Source organism: Phaethon lepturus, unplaced genomic scaffold (assembly GCF_000687285.1).
Source record: "Phaethon lepturus isolate BGI_N335 unplaced genomic scaffold, ASM68728v1 scaffold34557, whole genome shotgun sequence".
Classification (NCBI taxonomy): Eukaryota; Metazoa; Chordata; class Aves; order Phaethontiformes; family Phaethontidae; genus Phaethon; species Phaethon lepturus.
In genome coordinates this window covers 8,335-20,579 of record NW_010551746.1, presented here as the reverse complement: position 1 = coordinate 20,579, position 12,245 = coordinate 8,335, and the positions used below count along the sequence as shown (strand labels likewise).

Here is a 12,245-nt window from a genome sequence, read left to right as displayed (position 1 = left end):
GACGAGTTTGTAAGTTCTTAGAAGATATCGCTTCCCCCCCACCCCGCCCCGCCACACACACACAGAGCCCGGGCAGGGTTTCCTCACAGGGGGTCTCCTGGCCGCTTCCTCCGTGACTAAAAATAATCCCAGTTTGAAATCGTGGCTGCGAAATAAGGGGGTTTACATCGCCCCACAGCCGGCCCTCACCCCAAATTACAGCCCTTTGCGGGGAGGGGGTGGGTGGGAGTAGCTGTTTCATGGGCTCCCTCCCGTGCCTGTGCCCTCTTCCCTATGCAGGTGGAGGGAATTACCGCTGGGATCACTCAGCCTCCGTGTGTCGGTCCCTTGGCAGATAAATCTTGGGCAGTCTTAAATATCCCCCCCCTCCTTTTTGTTTTGGGGGTTTTGTTCTGTTTTGGTTTTTTTATTGTCACATTTATGTAACAAGTGCCTGCCTGCACGTTAGATTGGTGTTGCCGTCTAGGGCGTTGCATGCTCTGGGGGTGCTGTATCCAGTGCTGTGTCTGAACATTAAAAAAAATGTCTTTCCGTTGAAGAAGACAGGGGTTAAAATGAATGAAGATCTGAAGGTTAATTTGAGCTGGCTGCCTCAGGATCATGTAGAAGCCAGCTCTACCGAGAATGCCTCAGCCGCAGGCTCCTCCCTGGTTCCTGTCGTAGACCCAGAGCCAGAGCTTTTGGTAAACCCCTGGGACATTGTCTTGTGTACTTCAGGGACCCTTATCTCCTGCGAAAATGCCATTGTGGTTCTTATCATTTTCCATAATCCCAGTCTTCGTGCCCCCATGTTCCTCCTGATAGGCAGCCTGGCGCTGGCAGATCTCTTAGCGGGCATTGGATTGATCATCAATTTCGTTTTTGCATACCTTCTGCAATCAGAAGCTACGAAACTGGTTACGGTTGGACTGATTGTTGCCTCTTTCTCAGCATCTGTTGCCAGCTTGCTGGCTATTACTGTTGATCGTTACCTTTCCCTGTATTACGCTTTGACTTACAATTCAGAGAGGACTGTCACTTTTACCTATGTCATGCTTATTTTGCTCTGGGGAGCATCTATCTGTATTGGACTGCTGCCTGTAATGGGCTGGAACTGCCTCAGAGATGAATCCACCTGCAGTGTTATCAGACCGCTCACTAAAAACAATGCAGCTGTCCTTTCAGTCTCTTTCTTGCTTATGTTTGCCCTCATGCTGCAGCTCTACATTCAAATCTGTAAAATCGTGATGCGCCATGCCCATCAGATTGCCTTGCAACACCATTTCCTGGCCACTTCCCACTATGTGACCACACGAAAAGGAGTGTCTACTTTGGCCATTATTTTGGGGACTTTTGCTGCTTGCTGGATGCCTTTTACGCTCTATTCTTTAATAGCAGATTACACCTATCCTTCTATATACACCTATGCCACCCTCCTGCCAGCTACCTACAATTCCATCATCAATCCTGTAATATATGCTTTTAGAAACCAGGAGATACAGAAAGCACTTTGGCTCATCTGTTGTGGCTGTATTCCTTCTAACCTGTCTCAGAGAGCAAGATCACCCAGTGATGTCTGATTGGCAGCTAGGAGGATGCTCCTTAACACATCACTTTCCAGACATTCTTGTGATGCTGTCTTTGGTTTAGATTCTTTCATTAAATGGTGTGTGATGGGTTCATATAAAAGCCACAGGATGCACTGACCTTTTTGTAAACAGAAAACCCCAGTGACCAAAATGAATCAAGTGGTTTAAGAGAGATTTCCAAAAATCTTAAATAATCAGTGTTCTTACAGATTTATAATGTTGCTCAGGGTCTTTTTGTTATATTACCCAGACTTTACCATGTTTGCCATGATTTTACATTAAGCTTGCAAATTAAAATTAGATTGAAACAGCATACCTCCTTTGAAATTGTTTATATGATTGAGTTTAGTCATACTGCATGTTACAGTCTGTTGTCAGGGTATTTTTTCCCTTTTTAATTCTTTTTAAAGCAGAAAAAAGAAAACCCGAGTTCTGTTACCCCATTTGTATATCATCAGAATACTCTTCAAAATAATGGCCAATTGTACTGGTTTACATGGTATTTATTGTAATAATCTCAGTGCAACAAATTTGCTCTAAGTGAGGAAGTACTTGTATAGCTTTTTATTTTACATCTTGGCATGAATTACCGTGATAATTGTTTAAAGGGTTACCTGTTCTCTCCTGCGTTCTGGCTGGATGTTAAAGCAGAAGGTATGTTTTGCCTTCCTTTTCAAAAGTCAGCCATGTGTTTTCACTTAGATATGGGACATCAGAGCTCATTATACTTAACTTTAAAAGGAATTCAGGGGGGGTCTTTGAAATTGATGACACAACCTGGGCTCTTTTGGCTATGCATTTGTAATAGAGGCAACACTAAGTTTCTCAGATGAGTTTATCTTTTCAGAAGTGTATGAGAAAATGCCTAATAAAATAACCTACAAATTGCTTGCAACACATATTTAGCATCTACATGAAATGGTTCCCTTTAAGTTTGTTATCAAGTCAAAACTATTACCACTTGTTTTCATTGTTCTGCTATATAATTTAAAATACTGAAGTTTATAAATTCTCAGAGCATATCTGGTTCATAATTGTATGCAACCAGAACTGCAATATGAAACAATATTTTCTCCTTTTCTGGCAGTTTCAGCCATTACAGATTGTGATTCTTTGCACTGTACGCATGTCAGTTCACTTCATTATAGGATGATAGTTCTGGTCTAAAAAGCAGAGCTTCCTCTTGTGAATGGTTAAATTTCAAACCATTTCTAACTTTTTACTGAAGCCAAATTAGAATGCACTAGAAATAAAACATTGTTTTCTAATTTGAAGACTTGATTGTCAGAGAGAAAATCTTCCTGGCAGATGTCTTTGTGAAACTTGACGTGTACCTTAATGTCAGTGCATGGGAGTTTATAGTACCACTTCCATCAGTGTTGATGGGAGTTCAATGTGTTAATGCCCTGGCATCAGTAGGAGGTTATATTCCCTTGAATGTCAAAGTCAGCATACTGAAGTTGCTTTGGTATCTTCCATTACAATTTAAAAAAACCCCAACAAACTCAAGTGTACAAATAGCAATATTTACAGTTCCATGAAAAAATATACCTGTATAGTTTAGATAGTAGAGACAACTGTGTTGCTGGTCTGGATTTCTCCAAATGGAATCTGTCCTTTTCACATGGACATTTGGATTACTGTAGCTTTTTGTGGCAAAGTTTCTGTGACGTTAAGAATCATACGCTATATTCAAAGCTGAATCTCAAATGTGAATGAGTTGTCTGTAAACAAGGCTCTGTAGAGATTTTTATGAGCAATAATTAATTTTAGTTGCAATGCTGGGTTCAAATTCCATTATTTACTTGATTCAACCTTCACGATGTTTGGCTCTTACTTTGTAATCTGATTAGTTTAATAATTGCATGGCATAGTCCAGCAGAGCTGTGAACTTGCAGCTCCCTTGGCTTCACTGCGATTTACAGATGCTCAGCACAGACTATGGCCCCTGCTCAGTGTAGGATATTGGTGTTCTTTATCTACTTCCAAATGCTAATGAAACTCTAATCATTGCATTTTGTTACGAATTTTTGTATAAGAAATAATCACTTCATAAATAACCATGCTATGTATGTGTGCAGTTCTGCATGTATGCAAAGTATTGGGAATAAATGGAGTAAAAGTCCTGAGCTGAATAATGTAGAGAGGCTGAATAATGTAGAATGGCACTCTTAAAAGCAAAAAATAAGTTAGTCATGCAGTTAACCCCCCCCCTTTTTTTCCCCCCGTTTGGTCTTCTGTACCAAATTGCTAAAAAGAGTGATGAAGATGAGCAGCTACAGTCGTGACCAAAATTCAGTCATGAGGGCAATTATTGTTTTGCTTATGCAGACCTGTTCTCATCCTCTTGGATAACCTCACAGGCACAAGTGTTTTTGTCTCCACAATACTGGGGTGGTAGGGAAGGCAGAAAAAAACCAGCACAGAGGGAGATAATGTCGACCCATCTTCTCGTGCTGGTTCACCTAGTGTCCTTGTCATCTTCCTCGCTCCACAGGCTGCTCAAATCCGCAGAGGCACTCCAGAGTGCCAGGGGAGCCGACCTTTTCCTTGTGCCAGAGCAGAGAGATTTGTAATTGGAAGCTCCTCTCCTGAGAAGCAGCGCAAGTCAAACAGAGGAAAGAAGGCTTAATTATAGAAGTCCCACAAAGCTAGCTCATAGGCATGTGTTCTGCCCTCGTTTGAGGAGTAGCGCATGGTTACCTTTCACCACAAACCGATGAGAAGCATGATTATGCCTCCCAAGCCACTGCTATGACCTCCAGTGAGGATGTTGTCTCTTCCAGAAATATGTTCTTAAATTGAGACTGTGCAGCATAGGCCAGAAAATCCTTCTGGAAGTCAATGACATAGGTTTGCCCACAGCTGTCAGACCAAACTTAACATGGTTTGCAGCACTGGATAGATGCTCTGTAACACGCCTGGGAACCATCTCTTTGAGGAAAGGCAGAGCTGTGGGTACAAAGCTGCCTGCCTCACTTGCCCAGAAGAAATGCTTGACACACAGCCACTTTTCTGACCCTGCAGAATTAAGCAAGTCTCTGCTTTCATCTCAGAGTTACCGTGTAGACCCTGGTTCTGTATGGCACGGTGCCAGTATCCATCCAAGATCCCTCTGAAACTGGCAGGAATCCAGCCAGCTTACAGGATTCTGTCATTTTGCTGTCCCATCAAACAACACCTGTGTGTAAGACCAGGGGTGCTGGATTCACCACTTTATGTACAGTGGAGTATCTTTCATACCTCCATCATCATGACAAAAGACTTTTCTCTTAATGAGTAATTTAGTTTAAAGAATTGAAGTTCATTTTTATTTATTAACATGCTTGACCCAACAGGTTGTGTCTTGATGGGCAAAATTTACTATAGTCAGTTTTTTTCATATATTCATCCTCAAAGCTTGGGAGAGGATTTTTTGGGGGTCTTTTAACCATTTCTCCTAACAGTAAGATTTCAGCAATAAGGGGAAACATATTTTTAACACAAGAGCAATAAAATTCCTCCATGTTGTGGGTACTAGAAACTGCTGAGTAAACTCAGAGCAATAGAGAGGAAGCAATATATTCTTTAGGCAAAAAAATAGTAACTTGCATAAGGACTTCAGGTAAGCAGAAGTCTTCCTTTGTTAACCAATTCCTATCGGATTGATCTGGGATATTATTTCTGGTTGGTTTGTGTTACACTTAATCAAATTCCTGAATAGAATTACTCAGCAATAACCTTTTACCTTAGTTCTTGGACCCTGAATGTGTGCTATTTGCAAGAGAGAGTTATGTATTGCATGGGGATTTTTATTCTTTTCATTGTTTGGCATTTAGTTGTACAGCATTCGGTGGATAAATTTATTGCGTTCAGGATTTCTGATGGTAACTTAATACTGCAAATACTCTTCACCAAACAAAAACTGAGAACACCTGAATTTGTCATGCCCATCAAGATGGATATGATAAATGGTGCTAGCCCATTCTGAAGACAGCTTGTCTTTTAAAAGAACAAGATTACTGTATCATTGAAGAAAACCCTTACCAATACCTAGGGTATTTGGAAGCAAGGTGAAAGGCCTGCTATTGCTGCTGTATCTTCCTACCATGGACACTCAGTGACATAAGCAGCTGCCTCCATCCTTCATGTTCAGGGACCAGCCTTGAGACATCTTGGAGTCACTAAAACCCATTTACGGACAGCACTGAACTTTGGCTTAGACCAGCAGCCGTTCTGTCCCCAAAGAGTTATTTTTCTGTTGCTTCATTTTCTTAGGGGCTGTTTAGCTTTTAAAAATAAGATACTTGTGGATTCATTTCTCAAAAGTGATGAGCAACCTGCAATGTGACTGGAAGTTGGGATAAAATAGCATTTCTACAAATCAAGCCCCTGAAACATAACTACACACTCATTACTTTTAAAAAAATGTGGTTCTGTAACATTCAGAACCATATTTTCAAAATGTTGGCCTTGACTTTTATGGAGAGAAAGTATGTATGGTCTGCTTTTTTGTATGTACAATAAATAAAGAAAAATAATAGTTGGACAGAGTGGTTGCTATTTAAAAAAACCACCACTTTATCTGAGATACTGAATGGTTCTTAGTCCTTGAAACAGAAACCAACTCTGGCAGCTTTCTAGAAAATTCTGAATACCCACAAGTTGGTGTAAAAGCTTTGTATCAAAAGTAGGAGGACTAGCATGGTTGCCAGTGCAAAATAATTTGATGTAACAGCTCTGTTGTGAGTGGGGAGTAAGAACAGTATACCTGCACACCAGCTGTAGACAGATCAAGTCCTAGGTGTATAGGAATAAGCACCAGAAAAAGGTGAACAGCATTTCTTTAAATCGTACTGCTGCAAGAAGACAGTATCACATAGACTCTCACTGGATACGGATCCTATGTTGTAAGAACTCAAGAATATTTTAAAGTGCTACTGGCAAACTATTTAGGAAGAGGTACCGTGGTGGTGTACTTTTTGAGGGGGATCAAGAATGCAGCTAGGTCTATGAAAGAAGTAATTAAGGATGATGTTAAATATCTCACGTAGGCTCATCACATCTCTTTGGGAGGAGGTCTGAGAATCATTTTAAAGTTTTACTTGGCTACCTTTTGGATTCTAGAACAAGAGGTTGTTCCAAATGCAGTAATGCAGTAAATAATGTGTTCTTTACATATTTATCAGAAGGAACAAATAGCTATTTGCAGTCAGAATTGTTGTTTGCAACTAGACAAGTTTTTAATAATACCATAGGAAGCCACTTTACAAAACCAGTTTGATAACTTCATTGGTAAACTTAGAAAAACAACATTTTCATACACTTAGAATATTGCACACTTAGCGTATTGCATGTTAGCTAGAAGCCCTGCAACTTGATTGGTATTAGGCAGCAAGGCTACTCAAAAGCATGCGAACTTTGGTGCTTAGCCAAAAAAAAAGGCTAGTGCAGATAACAGTGCATTATTATAATAGGGAAATGCAATTTTAAATAATATTTCAATTTCCTGATTTTTTTTTTCTGGTTTTTGAATGCCATTACATAAAGCAGTGGTTTACCTCTCTTTCAGTGCCACATTTAGTTTGGCTTAGTAGTAGTCCAGAGATGTGCAATGGAGTAAAAATAAGATCTCTCAATCTCTGCTTATAGAGAGGGGACTAAAAGGAAAGGGGTGTGATTTATATGTCATGAATAAGCAATAGTACAGGAAAGATAAATTAGGCATGCGTATCTCCCCCATCTGTCAGTAAAAGAACTAATGGGATTCATGGTAACTTGAAAGGTCTCTCATCTGGAAATACTTTTTCGGTACAAAGGAAATTACCCCATAAAACTGGGTGCTACTGGCTTCTTCAGACCAAGAGTTTGCAATTCCTTTTAATGGATCCGAAATCCAGATGAACTGCAAGGGTATTGGCTTTCATATTAAGTGGATCATGAAAGATGGGAGGATGGAAGTCTTTATGGCTTGGTGAATCAGCCAGGTACTTGGTGCTTGAGCTTGGATAGGAAGGATGCTTGTATAAATGCATCCCCTGTGGGAAGGTTATTTTGAACCTTACCTGACGACCATGGAGCATGTGAGAGGGACCCTGGGGCTGATGTTTTTCTGGGGTATAGTGCAGCAGTCCCATGTCCTTGAGGCTGGCAGTATTGCTGCTCCTCTTGAATAGTGTCCAGAGAACAGAGCGGAGAAAACATGATCAGAAGTGAGGCCCTCCTTCATTGAAAATGTGACCTCATATGTTTTATTCAGATTATTACTTGTCTTGTTAGCAGAGTCTTACATGGCTCCACTTGATCAGAAGAGGTTTTTTATGGAAAAATATTGAAAATATGAAAGTAGAACCAACAGCAGTTATTTTACAGTAAGTCTTCATGTATTTCTGTTTCTTCTGAGGAGCAGCTGAGCCTGTAACTTTGCAGTAACTCTTTCTTTGAAAACAATATGCCTTTGTGCTTAAAAAGTCCATGCTGCAGTTTATTCACAAAATTATTGTGATCTTGTAAGCCAGACAAGAAGAAAAAGCAGTTGCATATTTCACTGTGTTATACAAACTTCTTCTAGAAGAGAAGGAAAAATGCAAACCTGAATGTAGGTTAGATGAAACCATATTGCAATTAACTAGTGCGTCACTGCTGTGATGCAGACTAATTTGGTGCCATTGAGAGGATAAGGGGAGATTTTCCAGTGGAGGTTCTTTTGCAAGTGGCTTGAAAGAGTAAAACTGATTTCAAAACAAAGGTCAGTTAAACTTGCTATCCCAAACTCCTTGAACTGCCTTTTGAGGAAATTGTCCCCAGCTCCCCAAACCTTTTGTTTTGCACTCAACATATGCCAAGGCAATTTTTACAAACTTGCCAACATGCTATATATTTAACTGGACAAAATAGTATTATGGGCTTCCCCTCTCCCAGGTCAGGGGAAGACTTTTATGTCCCAGAACTCATGAACTGATTTATTTATCTGATATCTCTAAGTAAAACAGACCTTTCTAAAAAGCATATAGTACTTAGGAACATTCACTGCACATTTAGGGGCTTCATTAAATTACTAGTGTAGACTAATACAGATGATGGCCATAGGATTATGGTGTTTTGGCGGGGGGGGGGAGGGTTCCTTCCTTCCCCCCCCCAGTAGTAAGATGTCTGGCACAGTCCTTTTTGTTTCAAGGCAGATGCTGGTTTACGGTCGATCTTAAAGGTCTTTTCCAACCTAAATCATTCTATGATTCTAAGAACCTGCCTCTCATAAGTACAGTGCTGCATTCTTAGGTAAAAGCTTATTTACAAAGGTTTTAATAGTTTGTTATAACCCTTTCAAATATATCAGCAGCACTTTTTCATTTAACAACTTTGAGCATTTTTATCTAATTCATCTGTGGTGGGGGAGCAAGTGAACTGCTACTGTTTTCTTTACGCTGGTGGTACTCTTTATTCCTCAAATCCTTTGATCCCAACTGTGTGATCTGAGCACAGGCCTAGTCCCAGTTTCTCAAGGAAAAAGCAAGACAATACTAACTGCATATGCTGAAGACTGCATCCTGCAAGGATTTACCTTAGAAAATGGAGGAGGGGTCTTCCACTTTTAAGAAATAGATGCCAAAAAAATAGAGTTTGTTTTTTTAAAAAGTATGAACTAATTAAAAGGAAATACCTATGTCCAGGTTTAACTTAAAGAACTAAAATACTAGTTATATTACATGCTGAGTGGAGAAAGTTTCTTGGAGTATTTTAGTATGCTATTAACTTAATTAAGTATTATGAGCTATCATACTTAAATAACATAATTACATACTTAAATATAATATAGATGTAATAGTTATGATTATTTAATTTACTTTTTAATATGTGTGATATGCTAGATATCATCACAGAATCATTAAGGTTGGAAAAGACCGTTAAGATCATCAAGTCCAACCATCAACCCAACACCACCATGCCCACTAAACCATGTCCTGAAGTGCCACGTCCACACATTTTTTGAATACTTCCAGTGATGGTGTCTCCACCACCTCCCTGGGCAACCTGTTCCAATGTTTGACCTCTCTTTCAGGACAGAAATTTTTCATAATATCTAGTCTAAACCCCCTTGCTGCAACCTGAGGCCGTTTCCTCTTGTTCTATCGCGCTATACCTTCGGTGTTATAATGGTCAAAGTGTAATCTCTTTGCTGAGGCAGTTTCATATCATTAAAGAAAAATATTGCCGAACTTGTACGAATGTTGCAAACACTGAAAGATGCAGTGGAAGTAATCAGTATTTCAGCAAAGACAGACAATCCAGAGGTTTTGGAAGGGAGGTGAATTCTCATGTCTTTAATTTGGACAGATCCCTCTGCCAGTTTTGGGATTACAGGAATGTGTTATATGGCCACATCTGGGACAGAATACAAGAAGGATATTTATCACTAGCATGAGCCTGTATGGCAGTTATATGTTCCTGCGCACACTGTTCCCTGTTCTCTTTCTTTGGCTTTCGTAGGTGCTTTGGTAACAGGACTGCACAGATCATGAGTCTAAATAGCAGTCTGCAGTCGTATGACACAGGTGCACATTTTGCACTGGCTGATGCTAACCTGGGGAATATTACAGTATCTAAAAAATCTTAATACATTTATTTTTAAAGGGCACATGAAAGACACATGTGCTTCAGGGACATTCTAGGAAAAGGGTCTAGGACCTATAAGATTTAGGGCCAAGGTGTGGAGCTCTTAATGCATTGATTACTTACGGTCCCCATAGAATTTTCCTTTTCAGTGTTTGCTAAGATGAAACCCATCAAAATAATCATGAATTAAGCTTCCCATGCTTTGAGGGAAGAGATATTTTACAGTATGCAAATGAAAGCAGCATGACCTGGCCCTTTGAAAATTGGGATACCCACATCCTGAAAGAGATGCACTGTTGTGTCCCCATGGAGCTCAGGGAGTTCTGCCCCTTCCGTGGGTTTTTGTTCTGCTGCTCTTTGTTTGCCCTCTGACAGTGTACTCCCTCAATATAACACTCAGTCCACCTTGTGGTACCTCTGCCCCAGAGGGCTCACAAGAAAATAGCGTGGAGGTGAGGCTTTTCAACAGTGTTGACCGCAGGGTCAAAGCATGCTGGGTTTGGAAAGGAGCTCTGCTCTCAGCAAAAGAGCTTTCTGAAGACATGATATAAAATAATGAGCTTTCTTCAATCACATTCCAACCAAATTTCAGCTCTTTTCTTTTGTATTTCTCTTTCAATGTAAGCAGAGACTTCCCTTAGTCTAGGAGGTGGAGAGTAACTCATTGCTGGGAGGTAGCACGCTCCAGCATGCAGCTTTTTACACGGCAGCAGTCCCAGAGCAGAGCAGCTCAATGTACAGTAGTCTACTTCTGAGCTCAGGCTGGTCCCACAGGTTAAAATGTATAGGAGGAAAATGTAGTTTTCCAGAGTGTGGAAACAGTGAGTGTGTTTTGTGCCAAAAGTGTGGAATGGGTGTTGCAGCTGAAGAGGCAGGTAAATTGCCTAGATTGCATATACAGCAAAATATTCAGGCAATCTCTAGGGTTACTTGCCTGTGCTCTAATACATTTTCCATTGAAGCTGATAGCAGTCGCATATAGGTATGGAGGAGGAGAATAATACGGACTTTTCTGTTGGGCCTCAGCCAGAGCCCGCCAAAGGAAATGGGCATTCTTATTTTTGTCATTATTTCTAGAAAGAGACACATTATACCTCTGTCCTTTTTGTATGTCTACATCTTTTTACGCTTTGGGGCTAAAATCCCCAGTTGTGTCATCCTTTGTTTGGTCTCAGCTTTACTGTCACAGCCAAAACCTACAAAAGTTGATTGTAAATGTGTTTATAAATAAAAAGAAATTTCGTAGGATAAAATGTTATAACCGTGCCTCTGAAATAAAGCTGTAAAACTCTGTATTTAAGTTCAGGCCATGAAATTTGGAATACCCTGGGCTAGTAGAACCACTTGTAATTTTCTAGACTTACTAACTAGACACCTACTTTCTTTTTCGTGCCAAATGCAATTAAAAATAGTGGTTTACCATGCTCATCTCATTAAGTTCTCAGAGAGAACTTTTCCTAGGAAACATCATAGGATTCATGTAAACTCCTGATACTACTGACTGCAGTGTGGTTCCATGCTGAATTCTAAAAGCTTTAGCAAAAGCAGCTGCATGGGGGTAGTTCTCACGCTACACATCTCATTAGGAGCCAAATGGCTTTAAACCAGTAATCTAAATTTTGCCTGTTGTGCTTTTCATATAAGAACCAATTACTGGTTTAGTACATAAAGGCCTGTGGTTATTTCTTATACTAATTTGGGGGGGGGGTGTTCATTTAACTGTGGTTGAAGTTTGAACCATAGCTTGCCAGGATATGAAGCAATTTTAAAAGGAAGTGAAACATCTTTGCCTCAGTTTCCCTTAAGGTTAAAAGTTTTGGATTGCAACTACAGAGCTTCTTGTTGTATACAAGATAGTCATTTAATGCACTTTATTTAAAAAAAGGCACAAATTATTTTGTTTATAAAATGTTACAATTGCACTATGCTGTAAGAATTGGTTACTAAGTATAAACTGTACAGTTTTGTAGTCAACATTGTAAGTGTTTAGTCATAAATGATTTAAATAATTACATGTTTCAGTTAAATGTTAATTTTATATGTGGTATATGTAACCATAAATAAATTTTCCTTTCTAAAAAACGA

General features: G+C 39.8%; 1 protein-coding gene across 1 annotated transcript; it reads left to right on the top strand.

Moving 5' to 3' along the window:
* The first annotated feature begins 554 nt into the window (after nucleotides 1-554).
* GPR12 (G protein-coupled receptor 12) lies at nucleotides 555-1,559 on the top strand. The gene has a single exon (XM_010291017.1). The coding sequence runs from the start codon at nucleotides 555-557 to the stop codon at nucleotides 1,557-1,559; it is 1,005 nt and encodes a 334-aa protein (XP_010289319.1).
* Nucleotides 1,560-12,245: the final 10,686 nt, after the last annotated feature.

What these genes read in the sequence shown, in the direction of transcription:
- GPR12 (XM_010291017.1), top strand. Translation starts at nt 555, where the DNA reads ATGAATGAAGATCTGAAGGTTAATTTGAGCTGGCTGCCTCAGGATCAT.